This window comes from Sciurus carolinensis, chromosome 14 (assembly GCF_902686445.1).
Source record: "Sciurus carolinensis chromosome 14, mSciCar1.2, whole genome shotgun sequence".
Lineage (NCBI taxonomy): Eukaryota > Metazoa > Chordata > Mammalia > Rodentia > Sciuridae > Sciurus > Sciurus carolinensis.
Window position 1 is genome coordinate 12,571,170 of NC_062226.1, and position 20,728 is coordinate 12,591,897.

At 38.4% G+C, this 20,728-nt stretch overlaps 1 protein-coding gene across 7 annotated transcripts in view; it reads right to left on the minus strand.

Moving 5' to 3' along the window:
- Mrrf (mitochondrial ribosome recycling factor) overlaps positions 1-20,728 on the minus strand; it is a 71,613-nt gene that overhangs the window by 37,863 nt on the left and 13,022 nt on the right. For all 7 annotated transcript variants that reach the window (XR_007104887.1, XR_007104886.1, XR_007104885.1 and 4 more), the window contains exons 4-5: positions 17,226-17,344; positions 11,156-11,247 (exon numbers count right to left, since the gene is read on the minus strand). Coding sequence is in view for 4 of the 7 variants with exons in the window: in XM_047523969.1 (XP_047379925.1) it covers positions 11,156-11,247; positions 17,226-17,344 (211 nt within the window). In the remaining 3 variants the exon portion in view is untranslated. The remainder of the gene's footprint in view (positions 1-11,155; positions 11,248-17,225; positions 17,345-20,728) is intronic.

Consider the following 20,728-nt stretch of genomic DNA (forward strand, 5'->3'; position numbering starts at 1 on the left):
AAATGTTGGTGGCAACTTCCTCCTCAGCCAAGGTTCCACTCTTGTTTCCTGATTACACTTCCTTATGTGTTTCAATCAGCACATGTGTGCTGGGAGGGAGTCCTCATCCCACACACTTGCAACCTGTAATAGCAGGAGACACTTCTAAAACACCACAGGCAGGATGAGAAGCAACACTGAACAGAACAAGCACAGGACAGGCATCCTGAACCTGCATGGAAGCTCACTGGGTCTGGAAGGTAGAAAGTAAGTGTACTGAACTCATCCTGAAGTGAATGGCCCTGTAAAGCAGAGATGGCAAACAGGCAGTGGGACTTAGAGAGCAGAAAACGCAGCTGCAGTTCCTCAAATGCAGTCTGTGGCTGCCCCAGCCCAAGTCAGGTCATCAGGCATTCTTTTCTGATTTTTATTTTTCCTCTCAAGATCACTAACAGTCTGTATGTGTGTGGCTAGTGTAAGAAAATGGTATTACTGATACTTCCTGGAATGTGCAAATTATACACACGACCCTGTAACTAGATCTACAAGGCAATAAGCAGCTAGCACAAGGAGGCCAGAACTAGAAGGAAATAGGTGCTAGGTCATCTGCCCAAGTAACAATGTGATAACATGGCAAGAACATGGACTCTGGAAGCAGACAGGTTCCAGTCTGAATAATGGTTCCTCCACTTACTAATCTCTAACCTTGGAAAAGTTACTTAAACTTTCTGATACCAGTTTCCACATCATATTATACTCATCTCAAAAGGGTATTTCTAGAAAGCCAAAAAACAATGAGATTGCTATAAAATGTGCACAATATTGTTAATCAAAGAACAAAAAGCAAAAGAAAACAAAAGAAAAAGAAAGATAGTTGTGTTACTACAGACATTTAATCCCATTTATGTAAACTAACTACAAATGCTCTTTGATTTATAATGGGTGTTATGTTCTAATACACTCACTGTAAACTGAAAATGTCCTAAGTCAAAAATTCATTTCATATACCTAAACTACTGAACAACATAACCTAGCAGCTATAGAACTTGGTTGCATCCCTGGTGATTACATGACTAACTGGGAGCTGTAACTCACTGCCAGGATCACAACAAAGTGCTGTACTGCATACTGCCCACCCAGGAAAACATCAAAGTTCAAAGTGCAGTTTCTACTGACTGCATATTGCTTTCATATCATCATAAAGTCAAAAAATTTTAAGTTGAACCATAATAAGCCAACAACTACCTATACATATATATGGGAATATATGTGCATCTTGTAAAATCTGGAAGATACATACCGAATTTAACAGTGTTTATTTCTGAAAAGAATACTTGGGGAATAGTAAATGAACTTTTCTTTTTAGATTTCTGTAGTATAATGAATTTTTGTGATAAATGTGTATAACTTTTGCAATTAAAAAGAGATGAAAATCATATACCTAATGTGTCCAGTAGCCAGACTATACATTAAAAACTCTTGCAACTCAACAATAAAAGGAAGAGCAACAAAATTTAAAAATAGGCAAAGGACCTGAACACACATTTTTCTAAAGAAAATACAAATGACCGACAAGCATGTAAAAGATGCTCAACATCATTAGTCATTAGGGAAACCATGAGACACCACTCACATAGATTAAGGTAGTACTCATAATAAAAATGACAAGTGTTGATGAGGAGATGGAGAAACTGGAACCCCCATATACTGCTGGTAGGAATGTAAAGCATGCAATCACTATGAGAAAGTTTGGCAGTTCCTCAAGAAGTTTAGATTTACCATATAACCCAGCAATTCCACTCTCAGGTATATACCTAAGAAAATTAAAACTATATTCACATAAAAACTTGTACAATAATATTCACAGCAGTATTATTCACAAAAGCCCAAAAGCAGAAATAACCCAAATGTCTATCAACTGAGGAATGAATAAATAAAACACAAAGAATGAATAAATATGAAAATATCCTAAAATTCATTGCGGTGATGGTTGCACACCTCTGTGGACACAGTAAATCCAAAGCTGTCCACTTGCAGTGGGTGAATTAGAGCCCAAAAAAGTTGCTGAAAATCTAAAGGCCTCTAGCACTCCTCGGTGAATACAATCAAGGGGCCGCCTGCCTCAGGGAGTGAAGGAAATCTCCCGGAAATAATAATCCCCATGCAGAAAAGGCCACAGTAATGTCACTAACAGCAGCAAACACGATGATGACAATGTTAAAAACCACATGAACGCTCCTTTCTTGACCTCTGTCCTTTCTTCGCTGATGTGAGACTGCAGCCTAATGGCTCTCCCTGTCTACTCCTGCTCCTCCTCCTCTTCATCTTTCATAGGAGTTTCCCTCAGTAAGTCTTCATGAAAACAAATGCAATTATTATCCCCTCTTATAGACAAGAAATTAAGGCTGAGAGAGTTGAAATAACTAGCCTGTAACTAGTAACTCCTGTATTGGTTTTCTTCTTAGAATTTTTCTGAGTATAACCGTGGATCCTCTGGTCATCAGTCCCAGCTTTCCCTGGCTTCCTCTCCCCACTGGACTCACTCTGGGGACCATCCTAACATGCCTACCCAGTTCGCTCTCCCTGGAAAACTCAGGACATCATCCATGAGAAACTGCCTATTAGCATCAAAGAACTTAAATGGAGGAAAAAAAAAACTGAATTTAACCTGAAAAAGAAAAACAAACAGAATTTAACCTGAAAGAACTATAACTCAAGGCTCTCTACTGTTATCTGGGAAACTTTGCTGTGCTTCTAAGTAGAATTCTCCTTCCTACCACCTTGGAACAAAGTCTGGCTTCAGAAGAAATCAGTCTAGGTATCAGGTCTACCATCCCCAACAGTGTCCCCCCAAAACTGGGAGCTGATGTTGGCAAACAGTCAATGATTGCGAGGCCTCAGGGAGCAGTTCAGTGGGTGGAGAGAGCTGAGGAGGGCCAAAGCTCCTCCACCTCACCACAAGCACAGTAAACCTCACACCACAGGCAGGACTCAGCACTAGATTTTCTTATTTGGGATATACCTTCCAGGAGGTCTTGATCACCATAATTCATATTCAAAGAACAAAACCAAGTGCTTATTAACAATCAAACTACAGTGTTCCTGAGCAACTTAAATTCCAAGATAATTACAACATAATGACTCAACTCCTCCCATCCCTAAAAGTGGAGGAAAAAAATAGGGGGAAAAAATGAACATGGGGGTTGGGTTGTGGCTCGGTGGTAGAGCGCTCGCCTAGCTCATGTGAGGCCCTGGGTTCCATCCTCAGCACCACATAAAAATAAAATAAAGGTATTGTGTCCGCCTACAACTAAAAAAATTTTTTTTAAAAATGAACCTGGGGTTGGAAGCACAGTTAACGAGTGAGAAAGCAAAGACAGCATTAAGGATGAAAGGCGAAATCAGCAAACGCAATTAAAGTATCTTTGGTTTTACTGCCAAACAACCAGAAAAAAAGATAGTTTCCAAGAGTTCCTTAACCAGGAGAATAGATAATGAGCACTATAAGACAAAGGGGTTAAAATTTACTAAGTACCTATGATATGCCTCACACTTGCAGCCTCATATAAAATATCCCATCAGTTTCCACAACCATTAACTAATTACTCCCATTTTACAGATAAAGAGACTCATGTTTCAAAAAATAAAGCAATTTTCCCTGGGTCACTGTAGTGAGAGGTTTCAGATGGCTCTCCAGGAGATCTGGCTGAGGAGCAACTCAAGACAAATATGGACAAAACCTGTTCTTCTCTCCCACAACTCTTCCTCCCATAACCTGCTCTAGCTCAATATCTTCATCCTTCCAGTTGCTCAGGCCAAAAGTCTTGGAGTCATCCTTGAGTCCTCTCTAAATTCACGTTTGATCCATCATCAGATCCTGGCAGCTTTTCCTTTAAAACTCATCAAGAATTCAACCACTCTCACCAATTGCCCATTACAATACTAATTCAGGTCACCATCATCTCTTCTCTGCATCACTGCCACAGCTCCTAAGTGGCCCCTGCTTTCAACCTTGCTTTCCGACAGTATAATCCTCAAAAGAGTAACCAGAACGGCCCTTTCAAAATCTAAGTCATTATACCCCTGTTCAAAACCCTCCAGCAGTTTCCCATTTCATTACAAATAGAAGCCAATCTCCTTATCATGATCTATTAAGACCTAAATGACTTGGCCGTCTCATTCCACTCCTGACTTCCTCTCCTCTGTGTCTTTCCTCACTCACCTGCTACAGCCACATGTTACTGTTGTAACCTGAACATCCTAGGCAGACTCCCACCTCTGGACCTTTGCACTTTCTGCTTTTGTGCTTCAGTGCCAAATGTAGGCATGCTTTACTCCCCAGCACCTTCAGTTCTCTGCTCAAATATCACCTTCCTATAGAGGCTTCATGAACACCCTCTTAACAGTGAACCCCCCACCGGCCCACCCATGCCATCCTTTATTTCCTTTCACTGCTTTATCTATCTCCACTGAGAGAAAAATATGAACACACACACACCATGTTTGTGAGCTACTGACCATCTCCCCAGTAGAAGTTACATAAGACAAAGACTCTGTCTGGCTTGTTCACTGCTTTATCCTCAGTGTCTAGAACTATGCTGGGTATGAAGTAGGTACTCAATAACTACCTGCTGAATAAATTTATGAATGTCCTAAAAGTTTTACATTTCAGCATAAACACATTTATATATTTTAATATATGCTACTCTTATAAAAAAGCAGACAAGGAGGAGACTTGGAGAATGACCAATAGAAAGAGAAGAAATTCTTGGAGTAACTGAATTGTTTCTACATCTCGATTGAGGTGGTAGGTACAAGGACATATACATTCATCAACACTCATCATTATGTACACTTGAAATGGGTTTATTTTGTCATACGTAAATTATACCTCAATATACTTAGATTTTAATAAGTATCCTGTATCCCCACAATACCTCTCAAACCAAAAAGTGACATACAAATTCACTGTCCTGATTTGAGCTTAGGAAATTATGTTTCACAGAGTATGGATTATTATATAATTAAAATTTAAAACTTCAACTATTGTCCTTTATTACAAAAACAAGCAAACAAAACAAAAACAGAAATCATTTTTAGAAGTCCATAAATGCACAAATACAGATTTTTTTAAAATTTTTTTGTTCTACTCAGTTACACATGACAGCAGAATGCATTTTAATTCATTGTATGCAAATGGAGTACAACTTTTCATTTCTCTGGTTGTACATGATGTAGAGTCACACCATTCATGTAATCATACATACACACAGGGTAATGATGTTTACCTCATTCCTCCATCTTTTCTTCCCCTGCCCCTTCCCACAAATATAGACTTTGAAGTAAACAGACTCAAATTTGAATCCTGTTCAACTTTACCTTTACTAACTAAATGAACTTAAGCATATTTATTTAACTTCTCTTAAGCTTCCATTGTTCATATATAAAACAGGGAGTAACAGAATGAAGTAAGTTAAATAACAGCACACAGTCTGCACTGAGTACATATACATAGTAAGTTTGCTTACTACAAGTAATGCCATGCAGTAAACCTGAGGCACTCAAGTTCCAACAGGGTTTCTAAGACAGGGATGTAAAGTTTGGGTCTGAGGATCAACAGAGGGATCACTTGGTATACTACAGATGGTCATCTGGCCCTGAAATGTCCATGTCTCTAAGCAGCTCAGTACTATTATGCATGGTGCTGTTGCCAAAAAGCACCCAAGCAATACCAAGGTCCCCCACAACCTGCATTCACTTCTTTCCCAACTGCAGTCTCCCCACCACCACTTCCCACTCCCAGCAGAAGAGGGAGCCAAGCCTCAGAAGATCACGAAAACAGCTACTCAAAGAAAAAAAATTAACCAAGGTATTTGACTATGTATACATTGCAAACACTACACAGCCTTTAAAAGGAGTGAGGAAGAATTCTCACTGGAGAGAACAATGATATGTTAAGTTCTTCAAAAAAAATATACATATAGTACAGAACAGTATGGTTAGTATATTCCCATATCATTACGAGAAAAACTGAGGAGACAGACACGTGGTTGACTACAAATAGAAAAAAGTCTAGAAAATCAAGGTGGCAAAAGTAATTCCCTAAGAAGAATAGCATGGAGGGTTTTTTTTGTTTTGTTATTTAATTCTACTTAAAATAAAATGAACATAGACCTTAAGAAAGAGGACAATCAAGGAAGGCTGCAACCTCAGGGGGCAATGAGCCAATCATACATACAGTTTTTTCTCTTGGGTCAAATTCATGATTCCCTTACAGCATTTATTTAAAGCCAAACATGAATTCAGTGATCTCAAACCAAAGCAATTTGGTAAAGCAATAAGTAAGGGAATGTGTTTATTTGTCTATTTTTTGGTGGGGAGACATAATGAAGACATGAATAAGTAGAGGCAGAAATCTGCTCTTATCAAAACCAACTATTGCTCAAAACTTGTCAGGACCCAAAAAAAATCTTCTATCAGAAGAATAGGAAGAAAGACAGTAACAAAGACTCTAGTTCTAATCTTGCTTCTGCCAATTACAGCTATCTGACCTGAGGCATTAACACCTGTGAGCTATAGGTCTCTTATCAAAGGAGCTTCAAAATAGACTCTTCACCCTATAGTATTGAGAAATCTGGGGAGAAACTTTAAAAAGTGCTCAGCTCAGCATCTTCAGGTGCTGCATCTCTAGTGTGGATGGTTAATAAACAGTACCCAAAATGTGATTACTAAAATACGAAACAGAAGAAACTCTTTCAGTGAGTCTCAATTAATGGAAATGTTCAAAGATTTATCCAGTTGACTGACTTATCTAAATAAAAGAACATGTGCCAGAGAGGAAAAACAAAGCAATACACACTGTCCATGGGGAAGGAGATAAACAGCCCAAGTCTCTGAGGTTCATCAATATTTTACTTACAGACAGGGCCTCAATAAAAACTTATAGTCACACAGAGGTGATCCTCAGAGGCTGGAAAAAGAGGACTTGGTGATCAGGACCACTCAGGTTCCAAGTCTGACCTGTTATTGATTAAGGATTTAGCTTCCACCTACTTCCCAAAAGATCAGAGGCAGATACTCAGTAGACTCATTTAAATAAGAATATGAGAATCAGAGGAGTATAATGAAGATGAGGCAGTAGCTGGGATCTGCTGCAACCGAAAATAAAACTCAGTTCTGGGCAACCAGCTTTAAGGCAAAAAAGCAAACTTGCAGACTAACGTTAGGCAGAGGGAGACTCGTGATCAACCACGAAAAACAAATTTCTTAGAACTAAACTTGAAATCATATGGTCAGAATCTGATCCTGAGGATTTATCTTCTTATTCCCTATCCCTGCCACACTCCTAAGTTAAGTTTTAGTGATTTTCCTCCTCACAACTTTGCCAATTACTAAATGCGTGACCCAGAGCCAATATTTCACCTCTCTAAATCTCAATTTCCTCAACCCTTCAAGAAATCTATATCTAACCTATCTGAGAAAGCGAATGAAGGACACAGGAACATTTGCTAACATTAACTGTGTGCTTACCAAGTATCAAAAGCTTCATGTACATTATCACACTGAAAGCTCCCAAAACTATATAAAGCAAATTCAAATTTTCATTTTACAGATTAGCTCAGTGAAATTCTGAGAAGCAAAGACAGTTGCCACTTTCATTCAGGTAAAAACCAGAGGAGCTAAAATTCAATTTCAAGTTTATGTGACACCAAGACATAAATTTAACCAGTGTACGTTCAGCTTCCTACATTGTATACATCAGGCACCTAAAAGGTCTTGGCACTGAGTAGGTGTTCAGCATGTTAGTTCCCTTCCTCATTCCTTTCTTTTCTCCTAAAATTACATACAAATAGAAATTAAGTTTACTAAAATAATATTAGCATCTTATATTTAGGTAGTTTAAAGAAATCACACTATTTTATTTTCTCTATTGATCTCCACCTATCATTATGCACTATTTCAACTACTTTACAAATGGAACCAAAAGGCAATAAGCTGCTAGGTGATGTGCCCAGAGACATATGAAAGTCACTGCCAAAACCTAATAAAACCCTCGGTCCTCTTACTTCTAAAATCAACCTTTTTTCTCCTCACATGACACAGTCTCCATAATAAAGAACAGATCATTCATTTTTTATTTGGAAAAGTACCAAACGCATAATTCAGTATGGGGCCTCATGACCCTACCACCTTGTCAAAGGGAACAAAGTACATAAAAAATGAGATTTGCAGGAGCAGACGGTTTTGGTCCATCAACTTTATCTTGGATTACACCCATTAACCAAGATAAAATAATGTAACAGATCCTCATGCCTTTAGAAATTCACATTAAATTCGCTGATCCTTCAAACTCATGTACAACGCACAAAGGGCAACTGTTAACTCCTTTGGGGCTACAAAGGTACACATTATGTCATCCCAGTCTTTGAAAGAAAAATACGACCTGTAATTAAGCTACCCTAAAAAGAATTTAAGTCAGCAATGAATATTTGGCAGAACAAATTCATAGCATCACAGAATTTTGGAGTTTCAGAAGGAAATTGGCAGACCTGAGAAAGACCCTTTCATCTGGTATATGAAGAAACTGAGGCTCAGGGAAGAAAAGTGGCTTGTCCAAGATTTCACAGGCAGTAGAAATAAGACTAAAATATAAACCTGGTGACTACAAGGTATATCACTTATAAATCTTGCTTCTAATTCAAGAATACCATCAGAACTTTCCAGAATTACTTGTCTACACAGAGAGTAAGAAAAAAACTCAGGATTCAAATTCTGACTGCCACTGATCGGCCATGTGCTCTTGGACAGTCCCTTAACTTCTCTGAACTTTAGTTTTATCTATGCACTGTGGGTCACAGTAAGTTCCACAAGTAAGCTGGTTATCAAGTTTGTATATTCCCAGCAGAGTTAGGTACACACTCAATCTATGAAGACTCACTGAACAAATCACCAAGGAAACTTGAAACAGGTTGAACTTGAAACAGGTCAATATATGGCTTTTAAATGCCAGGTTATAGTGTTTTCAATTTGCATGATTTCAAAGTAGAGTGTTGATTCAGCCTTATAGAGTACTGAGAATACAAGAAAACAAAACAGCCATTTTCTGGCCATGACACATGAAAAAGTTCAGCAGGAAAGTTCCTAATCTCTCAGCATTGGGATTAATTCTTGTTATGATGAGGCTTTGAAATCAACTAAACCTAGGCTTAGGTCTCAGTTATAATATAAACTACGTGGCTTCAGAGATTATTACTTTACCTTTCTGAGCATAAATTTCTATAGCTGGGGGGAAAAAACCTACTTTATGGGGATTATATGATAAATGAGGCAAAATACCATATTTCACTGCATAACTGTCACAGGTTTTATGCCAATTTTTTTTATAAAAAAGTGGGATGTGACCATTATGTGAAGCTTTTTTAAAAAAATTGTGCTGGTATTACTTAAAAATCATTTAAACTGTCTTTGATGACAGATTAAGAAGCACAAAAAACTTGTGAATATATGTTAACACTGTGACAATAATTATGCAGTGAAATAAGTAAAAGAACACAGGATGACATGTGGCATAGAAGGAAATCTGACTAGAGTTACACTTCACTTCCCCTTTAGTTCTCTGGAAGCTTCATTCACTCATCTGCTTTACATTCATTCAAATGTCACTTCTTCCCAACCCTCTCCACCTATAACAAAGCCCCCAAATCAGTCTTACCTTGCTTGATTTTCTTCATAGTCCTAACAATCACTTGACATTATATTATATATTTATTTTTCTGTGCATTGTGCCTATTCGACTATCAGAAAAGCAGGGATCTTTTGCTCCAACAACTAGGAAAGTTCCTGGCATGAAAGTTAGAGCTTAAAAAATTACTTGCTGAATTACTGAACAAATTAATTTAATAAGTATGTGAGGCACCATGTAGAATGGGAACTTGAATCTGGTATGGAATCTGACACCATGTGTCACCTGGACTGCTGCAGCTGCATTCTGACTGTTCTGTCTACTGTCCCCTACATTCCATTTGTTAATCAGCAGCCAGCCAGACCCTCACAAGTCCACATCAGATCAATCCTTTGCTTCAATCCCTCCAGTGGCTTCCCATCACAACTGGAATAAAGTCCAAGCTCCTTTCTATGGCCTATCAGGCCTAGACCATCAGACTCTCCTGACTAGTTCAACCTCTAAACACTCTCCTGGAGTATCAGATACACTGTCTTTCTCTTTCTTGAACATGCCAAGATCTTTTCTTTTCTTTTTAAATTTAAAAATAAACATATTTTTATTAATTCAAAACTTTATGTGCCATATATAATTAACAATATTCTGTTCTTTTATCTAAAATTCTTCAATAAGCAAAGACTGATGTAAAAATAGCTCTTCAAAAAAAAAAAATAGCTCTTCAAGGAATATGAATTAGAGATTACAAGTGTCAAGTTTTTTTTTCTGACCAAAGGCCTCTAAGGTCTTTGTGCTTGCTATTCATTCTGCCTGGCAGGCTCTTCCCTTAGGCTGACGAAGTTCTTCATCACTTAGCTCTCAGCAGAAATGTTACCTCCCAGTCTGCCATGGTGGCACATGTCTATAAACCCAGCAACTCAGAAGGCTAAGGCAGGAGGACTGTAAGTCAAGGGCTATAAGGTCAAGGCTAACCTTGGCAACTTAGCAAGGCCCTAAGCAACTTAGTGAAATTCTGTCTCGAAAAATAAAAAAGGCTGGGATGTGCCCCTGGGTTCAACCCCCAGTTAGCCACCCCATCCCTCCAACAAAAAAAGAAAGAAAGGTAGGTTACCTCCTTCAAGAGTCTTCCCAGGTGAAAATCGTCCCTGCCACCATCACCCTCACCAAGTCACTCTCTGATGGATACCAACAGCATTTCACCACCTGGAATGACTTCACCTATTTATTTGTCCTAAGTTTCTAACCACAATGTAAACTACATTGGGACAGATATTTCTCAAGCTTACTGACTGCTGTACACTCAAGTATCTAGCACATCAATAAGCACTCAACAAATAATTCTAAATCAGTAAACTGGATTTGAAAAGAAAGTTTGCTAGGATAAAAGGTGCAGGTAAGGTATGCAACTGGCCTAACAGCATAGTAGGGCACTGGTTTCCTTCTAAGGGATGATCACCCCCATTTCACTGAATTTCACTGAATTTCAGCCAAACTTACATGGGAATGGGTACCCGAATTAGTGTCCCTTCCACTTCTGGGTTCAGATTCATTCCACTTTCTCTTATAGCCTTGATAGCTGCAGCTGTACACTGAAAACCAGATCAAAAGGTAAACAGAATTAGTAAATAATTATTACCAGATGCGAGCCCTCTGCCGATAACTGGCAACCCATCTTGGCAGAACATGGAAACATTTAGTTCTGTTACCAGTAAGATCAGGAAGTTACATTGGTGTAGAGTGCTTTGATCAAGCTGAATAGCAAACTATGTCCACTCCTGGTACTAGTGTACTGTGGAAGGAAAAAAAGAAAGAGAAGAAAAAAATAAAAGGAAAACAGCTCTGTTCTTTGAAAAGATTTCAATGGTTTGAGGCAACACAGATCAAAACCACAATAAATCCTCAAGGGAGGAGGGCTGGTTTGTGCAAAGATTGGTGTAAAGACAGATGAAAGATTTCATACGTTAAAAATTCCAGTTGACATTTTACACTCAAAATATACCAGTGCTGATTTGGAATGAGTAAATAAATTTAACTCGTTCACCTCTACACTAACACCAAACTTACTCATGTTTTGAATGAGCAATGAATCTCAGTCAGTGTGATGCCAAGTTTGAAGCCAGTGTAGGCAACTTGGCAAGAACCCATCTAAAAATAAAAAATAAAAAGGGCTGAGGATGTAGTTCATCTGCAAAGCAATCCTGGGTTCCATTCCCAGTTCTGAGGGAAAAAAATGCATAAAACCCCCAAACAAGGCTGAGTTAATGCCATCATCTATCTAACACACTCCTGTCCTTCTAACATCCTTTAGGGGCTTTTCTGACAGGTTTGCTCACTGAAGTGCCAGCTGGCATACTAGATACTGATGTCCTGAAGTGCCCCACCTCACAGTCAAATATTTTAACTACACCTAGTATTCAATTCTAAGGGATAACAAGAAAACAGTATAGGAGAGAGATTCTTCCCTTGGCAGGTCAATGTGGAATTCAAAAACACAAAGTGTCTGACACTTTCAAAAGAATTTTATGTTTGACCAGAGCCAATCCACCTTACTTGGGTTCACTGGCTAATTCTTGACTTTGAGTCCCTTTCTAGACTTTGTCGTTTAAATGAATGGGGATTGATACATACTTACCTTACTTTTTTAGGTGTTTTGGAAGATATGCCTTTTAAAAAGCTTACCCATTTCATTTTTGTTGTTACTGAGAATAAGTCTTGCTATGCTGCCCAGGCTATTCTCAAATTCAAGTGATCCTCCTGCCCAGGTTATTCTCAAATTCAAGTGATCCTCCTGCCTCAGTATCCCAAGTAGCAGGGACTACAGGCATATGCCTGGTTTCATTTCATTTTTATTTTATGTATGTATGTATGTCCATTCTGCAGTAACAGGAACTAAACTCAGAATTTTGTGTAAACTAGGCAAGCACTCTAACAGTTACATCCCCAGTCCTTCATTTAATTTTTAAATGACCTTAATTCGACACCTATATAGCTATTACCATAAGATCAAGAAGTAAACCAGAATGTCCACATATGGATGAATAATCCCCTGGAGAGGCTGTACATGAACTCTAAGTGTGTATAATGTAAGTGTACAAAGAATCTTAGTGTGGCCACTGATTCAAATAAATACCTAAAATGGTTTCTCTGACCACAGATAATAAAAGTTGGAAGTGATCTCTGATGTAACCAAGCACAACCTGTTCATTATGTATCCAGAGACCTGTAAGGTAAGGTCAAATCCCTAAACAAAGACATGGTCTTCCCTGAGAGTCTAAGAAAGATGGAAGACCCAACCTATCATACTTCCAGTTACTGGCAGAGTTAAGAGACTAAATACAGATTCTTCCAATGATATTATGTTGTCTATATTTTTTTCCAGATCCCCAAGCTCCATGTATTCAATAATATGACACAGAAAATAAATATAAGTTAACTGGGCAAAGAAATAAAATTAATTTTCCTTTGTAAGAGAATAGATATCTCCCTTAATAAAATTAAACACACTTCTAAAGTTAACAAAAAAGAATCTCCACATTGAAAGGGGGATATCCTGATCTCAATTCTCCCATTCTTCTTCAACTTCTCAGTGCCTGACATAATCTACCATTGTAACATCCCAGCACCAACTCCTTTTCAGAGTCTGACCCAGGTAACTCCATACAACCTTCCCCTGTAGTGAAAATCACCTGCTACTAACACCAAGCTGGGTGGGAACTATGCTTTGATATTTACATCTTTTCAGCACCTGTGCCAGGTACCTGTGCCCAGTTAAAGTTGCTGAATGATATGGTTAAATCTATTTTAAAAATTCATTTCCTTACTTTATTTCATGTATATGATGCCTCAAAACCTTAAAATTTTTTTTAGTTGTAGATGAACGCAATACCTTTAATTTATTTATTTTATGTGGTGCTAAGGATTAAACACAGTGCTTCGCACATGCTAGACAAGTGCTCCACCACTGAGCTACAGCCCCAGTCCATCAAAACCTCATTTTATATTTTAATTTTTCATTGTCTTTTCATATGAGAAAAAAAATGTTACTCAATTGAGGACATTTTGCAAAGAAACCTACTGAAAGAGGAATTCTTCAAGTATATTCTAGATTGCACATTTTACGTCTATTTTGCATTGACACAGAATGCAGAATCTCAGGGAATTAAGAGTCATTTTCCCAGCGTGATGTTTGAAGAACTCATGGTTCAAAGTAAAAAGGCATTTGTTCGTATAGAGTTTCCACTGCTTATCTTTCATCCCTTAACTGAAGGAGGATGCAGTACTCCAAGGCAAACTGGCTGCTCTCAAGTGGCAACACTAATCAACTGGTTATGGCTGTGTGCAGCATTGTGTCAAAAAACATCAGGAAGAGTACCGTGATCAGTTAGCAATGTCTGTCATTGCTAATCTTAAACTAATCTATACTATAGGACAAAAGATGACAAAACTTTTGTAGACAGGTGAACAAGTCCTTGAGAAGCTGGACTAAGTCAACTCTGTTAGTGCCATAGCAATTATTGCCTTCCATCTTTATATCCAACTGGTCCCTAGAATGACAGGTATATGAAAACAAAAACCCAGTCTGCCTTAATTATCAATGAATTCCTAGCACCTCAAACAGAATCTAATCACACGTAGGGACTCAAAAAATGTGTTGAATTGAGGGAATGAGTGAAGCTTGAAAGGAGCACAGACTTTCATGTCAAATACAGCTATGTTCAAATATTGGTTTTAACACAACGATGTAAAACTAGGGGAGATATTTTACTTCTCTGAGCCTGTATTTCCTCATCTATAAAGTGGCATAATACTAATTTTTCTGTTGCTTGTGTGAAACAAAACCTGAGAATGTGGCTGGCAACACAGGAGACACAATGCACACTAGCTCTCTTTCCTCCACAGGAGTAATAATGGAGCCTGCAGATTTTTTTCTATTATTTCAATTAGTTCAAACATCAAATTGGGAAAATGACTCTTACTTCCCTGATATTCTGCATTATTTTTCTGTTGTTTTGTTCAAATGATGTTGTAGTTGTTATTCCCTTCTTTTCTTTCCCATCATTAACTCCAGTTTCAAGCAAGTTTATGGAAGGCAAGAGTCACATATATCATTTATCAAGCAGGACACATGTTTAAAAAGCAACAGTTTTCTGTCTTCAATGCATTTGAAAGGATTGTGCATGTAAATCTGCACCATGTCACCACAGGATGACACAGAAACACTCAAGTTTGGAAAGAAAGCCAACTACATGTGAAGTAGAAAGAAATTATATAAACACGGAGAGGATTAACAGCATTTTGAAGCTACAAACCTGAGTACTTTATGGACATCTTCTAAGCTGGAGGAAGGAAATGTTTAGTTAAAGCTATTTGTTTAATATATACACCAGATGAGATAAAGGAATTCAAAAGACAATGCAACTCACACTTCCTCACTCTGTCCCTATAAATGAACCTTTCTACTGAGCTGTTTGTTAAGCTTTTTTTTCAAAACCCAGGGAATTTCAACTTGGAAATGCAAAGATGCTGTGGTTGAAAAATGAAAATATACTCCAACTTCCTAAGAAAAAATTAAGCTGTTACTACCTCCTTCCTGCCTCATAAGATGCTCTGGTGGCCAATCGGGTGCTTCTTCTGTCAATGCCATTTGCTATTTAAAAACAGAAGTGACTGGCTCTGTAAAGCAATCTGCTTGATGAGGTCTTCAAGCTGCGTAATTAGGAGGCTATTCCCTAAATTGGTCTGCAGTGCCTATGGGATTAGATGAATAAGGCAGAGAGGTGCAGTGGTTCAGAGGGAACCAGTAAGGGCAAAGAGATGACAATTCCCTTTATGCCCACTTCTCTGCTCCTCAGAAACACCAGAAGTGAGTGTTTTCCTCCCATCAACCTAATGACAAATAATCATCCACTCAAGGAATGTTTACTAAGTACTTAAATGTGCCAGGCACTGTGCGTGGTGCTGGATGCAGTGACTATGTTAGATATGATCCCTACATTCCTAGCTTACAATGGGGAATAGGAGAATAAACATGTAAATATATGCATAACTTTTTTTTTTTTTTGTACCTGGGACTGAACCCAGGGGTATATAACCACTGAGCCACATCTCCAGTCATTTGATTTTAACGTTTTATTTTGAGACGGGGTCTTATTAAGTTGCTTAGGGCCTCACAAAGTTGCTGAGACTGGCTTTGAACTTGCAATCCTCCGGCCTCAGGCTCCCAAGCTGCTGGGATTACAGGCATGTGCCACTGCACCCAGCTATGTATAACTGTTAATAGGGATATTTACAATGAAAAAAACTGTGCTGTATAAGAAAGTTAAATGTGGAAGAAAATTTAGATTGCACAGATTAGGAAAGTCTTTCCTACAAAAGTGACATTAGTGTTGTAATCCAAAATATGAGTAGAAATTAGCCAGTCAAGAGTACACCAAGCAATGGAAACAGTACATGAAAATGCTCTGAGGATGCAAAGGAACTAAAAGACCAGTATGGCCAAAAGCAATGTGCAATGATAACTGTAGTACAAGACTGGAAAGACAGGCAGAGGCCAAATCACACACAGTCTTATAGGCCACAGTAAGGATTTTCAACTTTTTCCTAAAGACTACTACTTGAAGCCACTGATAGGACAACACAATCCTATATTTTTATAAGTTCATTCAGGTTTCAGTATGAAGAATGGAGTGGGGCAGTGGTGAATGTCCCACAAGTGTACCTGACACATTAGCAACAAGAACCCTCCTATTTGAAACACTCTATTCATATCAAGAACTTTTCCTTTACTATCTCTAACCTAAGTTGTCAAATCTAGTATAGCCAACTTCAGTGAGTGAGGCAACCTGCCCATGGTCTAATAGCAGCCAGCTGGTGGAAGAGATGAGATCAGATTCTAGGCTCTTTAGAACACTCAATCCAGGCCAATTCCTAGTAGACCAATAAGGAATGGCACAAATGTCTTCTTCAACTGGACTTAAAAAGTCATACAACATCAAGTTTCCAGTGATTTAATGTAATCCATCTTCTAATCTTAGAAGTACTGTGCTCCATGCAATATTCTGCAATAGTTAGTGTAGTTTGAAGGAAATGTTTGAAGGATCTGCTCCTAATACAAATGCAGAGGAGGTCACAAATTGGTGGCCCCAGGCCTTATCTGGCCCCATTAATGTTTTATTTGCCTCAGTTTCAAAAAAGAAAAGTGAGCAAATCATCAACTTTTTGTGAACAAAGATCTCAAAGGAGCAGGGCAGAGGTATCCCCATCAGGCTCTCCAGTTTACCAGAGCTCCCCACATTAGCCAGGCACCATTACTGCATCTCCATTACTGTTTTTCTTAGACAGGGCCAGTGTCAGTATTGAGATTACTTGCCTGGGCTTTATCACATTTCAGTTTAACAGAAAAGGAATTAAAAAACAGGACAAGTGTTTCCTATCCTTAAGTTCCCTTCAGTTAGTCTTCTCTTCTGTTTCATCCCAAGCCTGAAGAAATCACTTCCTCCTGACCGGACCCAACCTCCTCCATTCTAAAAGAGACTAGAGATGGACCCTTTCAGCAAGACTACCTTACCTCTGGGAAGCTGGCCATATTCACCAAAATCAACTGTGGTGACTTCATGGAGATCTGGCTAATCTGGTTTAAAGTAAGCTTCCCATCAGCAGTTACCACAGTAATGTGATCAAGGGATCCTAAAAGAAAAATTATAGGGTTTTAGAATTCTGCAGAATCTCAGAAACTCCACATATAATTCCCTATCTAATTCAGATTCAATAAACATTTAGGGATCCCTTATCAGCATGACTCATAGGAGTAGCGGTGTCATGTGATATAAAGCTTGAAATGATAGAACTAGGTCGAAACTCCTTATTGGCAACTAGGGTGGACAACCATTCTGTTTCACCTAAACCCTGAGGTTTCTTACAATACAGAACTTTCAGAAATAAAACCGCAAAGAACTGTTTCCCCTTCCAGCAACTGTACCATTAAATAGCTATAAAACCTCTAGCAAATAAAGAAAAAATGAAATTATGGCATTTGCAAGAAAATGGATAGAACTAGAAACCACCATGTCAAGCAAAATAAGTCAAATTCAAAAGGTCAAGGGTCATATGTTTTCTCTCACATGTAGAAGCTAGAGAAGAAAAAGGAAAACAAAAATGGAGGTGATCTAAAAATCACTGAGATCAGCAGAGGAAAGAGGCCAAGGAGTTGTCGGGGGAAAAAGGGGGAAAGTGCTAGAAGTAATATTGATCAAATTATATCATTACATTGTATCTAGATATGAATATGTAACTACAAACCCCATCAATATGTACAACTATAATGCACCAATTAAAAAAATTTTAAAAACCCTCTGCAAGTCACTGATTTTATCTGCACCTTGGTTTGCAACTCAGTTAAAACAAACAATGAACACCTTACAGAATTAAAGTGAGGACTATAGTTAACAGATTATAGCTAAATATACACAACCAAGTATCTAACAAATACCCAAAAGGTAGCATTACACAAGTTACCCTTAGTTCTTACAAATACCCTGTAACATTGTATTGCTACCTCCCCTTTATAGATGAGAAAAAGCCTTGAGAAGGACAAATGGGCTAACAGAAGGAAAAACAATCAAGAGTCAAGACTCACACTCAGGTGTGCTTAATTTTGATTTTAATCAAGGTTCTTTTAAGAGTAGAATTCAAATCTGGGTGTGCATAAGAACCACCAGTCTTTTAATTTAGATTCCTTGACCCCAGCCCAGAGATCCTGATTCTGTAGAGATTTGGGAGTCTGATTTGGGGGGAGTCTGAATTTTTTAACTTCACCACATGATTCTGACACACAGCCAGGTTTACAACCATTCCCTTATACCACTCTTGATATCAGTGCACATATTCCCTTTAGAAGTAAGCCCATCTGAGAATAAACAAAAACCCTATTAACACCTTATTATTATCCTAGATCTGATCTAAATCACCATCTAAGATCTAGAAAACCCTGGGCAAAACTTCCAGAATCCCAAGAAGGCAAGCAATAGTCAGGTACAGAGAGGACATTATTCACACTTCCTGGTTTCCCATGCAAATGAGAATGAGAAGAAAACCCTTACCATTCACAGCAGGAACCACTGATGGGTGGCTCATTTGACAGAGAAAGGGGATTCGGGAAAACCAAGTCTTTTAAATAAGATGGAGTTGTCCTGGTAATATGTTGTTAGAATGCAGTACCATACTATGGCCCAAAGATGTGATCTGAAGTACTCAATAAGATTCAATGTCATCACAAGGTGGAAGGTTGCTGACCTCACCAGCCTCAATCAGGAAAATCCAGAAGGCACAAATGGTAAAGTTGCCATGATCCTATTAAGACCAAAGACCTAAATTCAAATACCAACTCTTTCACTTCAAGATGGTGAGACCCTGGGCAGATCCCTTCAACCTTATGGGCTTGTGTTTCCTGATCTCTAAAGGGGACATGAAATTTTTATTTATGGGCTGGGGATATAGCTCGGTTAGTAGACTGATTGCTTCACATGCACAAGGCCCTGGGTTCAATTCCCCAGCACCACAAAAAAAAAAAAAAAAAAAAAAAAAAAAAATCAAAACTGAAAATTGTATTTATAGGGTTTTGGGGGTTTTGTTCATTTGGTTGGTTGGTTGGATTTTTTTGGTACTAGGGATGGAATCTAGGGGCACTAGGGATGGAATCTAGGGGCACTTTACCATTGAGCTACATCCCTAGCCCTGTTTTTTTATGTTTTATTTTGAGACAGGGTCTCACTAAGTTGCTTGGGACCTAGCTAAGCTGCTGAGGCTGGCCTCCAACTTGCAATCCTCCTTACTCAGCCTCCCACTCACTGGGGTTACAAGCATATACCACCATGCCTGGCTGCTATTTATAGGCTTTTTAATGAGGATTCAAGAGTATATGAAAGCCTTTATAACTGTGTCCCAATAATGTTATCTATTATTCCTACTGACATTTTTCTATATTTTAAACAAGCTTACCTACTTACAATTTCTCTAAAACACTTATTGACTCAGGACCCTTGCATATTTTTCTTCTACTGTTCAAACACCTTTCTTTCCTCTCTGATCAGATAACTCCTAATCATTCTTCAACAGTAAGCTACAGTAGCAGCTAATAACAAATCTTTTCTGAATTCCTTGGCTAGGTTACAAACCCCTCTAAAGAGACCCGAAGAATCCTGCATACATTTCTATAAATAATAACAACAACCTGAACTTACTGAACACTCCCATGAGCAAACATATCATGCTAAATGCTTGTATAATTTATCTGCTTTCATTTTAACAATAACGCTGTAATGTAGGTACTATTACTTCCACCATTTTGCAGATGAAGAAACATAAGACATAGAAAGCAACTCTCTCAAGGTCGTGACAGCTCTTAGTAATGGAGCCTAAATTCAACTCAAGTAGGACCATCTCCAAGGTCATAATCCTCGCTGCTCTGTATATATCTGCTGTATGGTTTTAAACATTTTGCTTAACTTATCTGTCCCTTCACATTAGGTTTCTGAAAGGTGGGAACAGTATTTTTTTTATCTTTGTATCGAAAGCACCTATTAAAATAATCAGCAAAGAGGCAGGTGTGGTGGTGCATGCCTCACCCATGCACCCAGTGACTGAGCCCAGTGACTCAGGTTAATGCAGAAGGATCACAAGTTCAAGGTCAGCCTCAGCAACTTAGCAAGGTCCTCCGCAATTCAGTGAGACCCTGTCTCAAAACAAAAAATAAAAACAGCTAGGGATGTGGCTAAGTGTCAAAGTGCCTCTGTGATTCAATCCCTAGTACCCTTCCCCCCCCCAATTTTTTTTTTAAATTAGCAGCAGAGAATAAGTAGTCAATAATGTTACCATGAATGGATGGATGGGCAGACAAAAAGAAAAAAGGAAAAGGACAAACAAAACAACCATATCTCAGACAACTGTTAAAAGGTGTCAACTATATGGAAGATAGAAATTTAGACATATGAAAGTATAAGAAGAAAAGAGCCTGCTGGTCCAGATAGTAATGAAAGATGACACACAAGAATCTGGCAAAAAGACTGGCTAGGT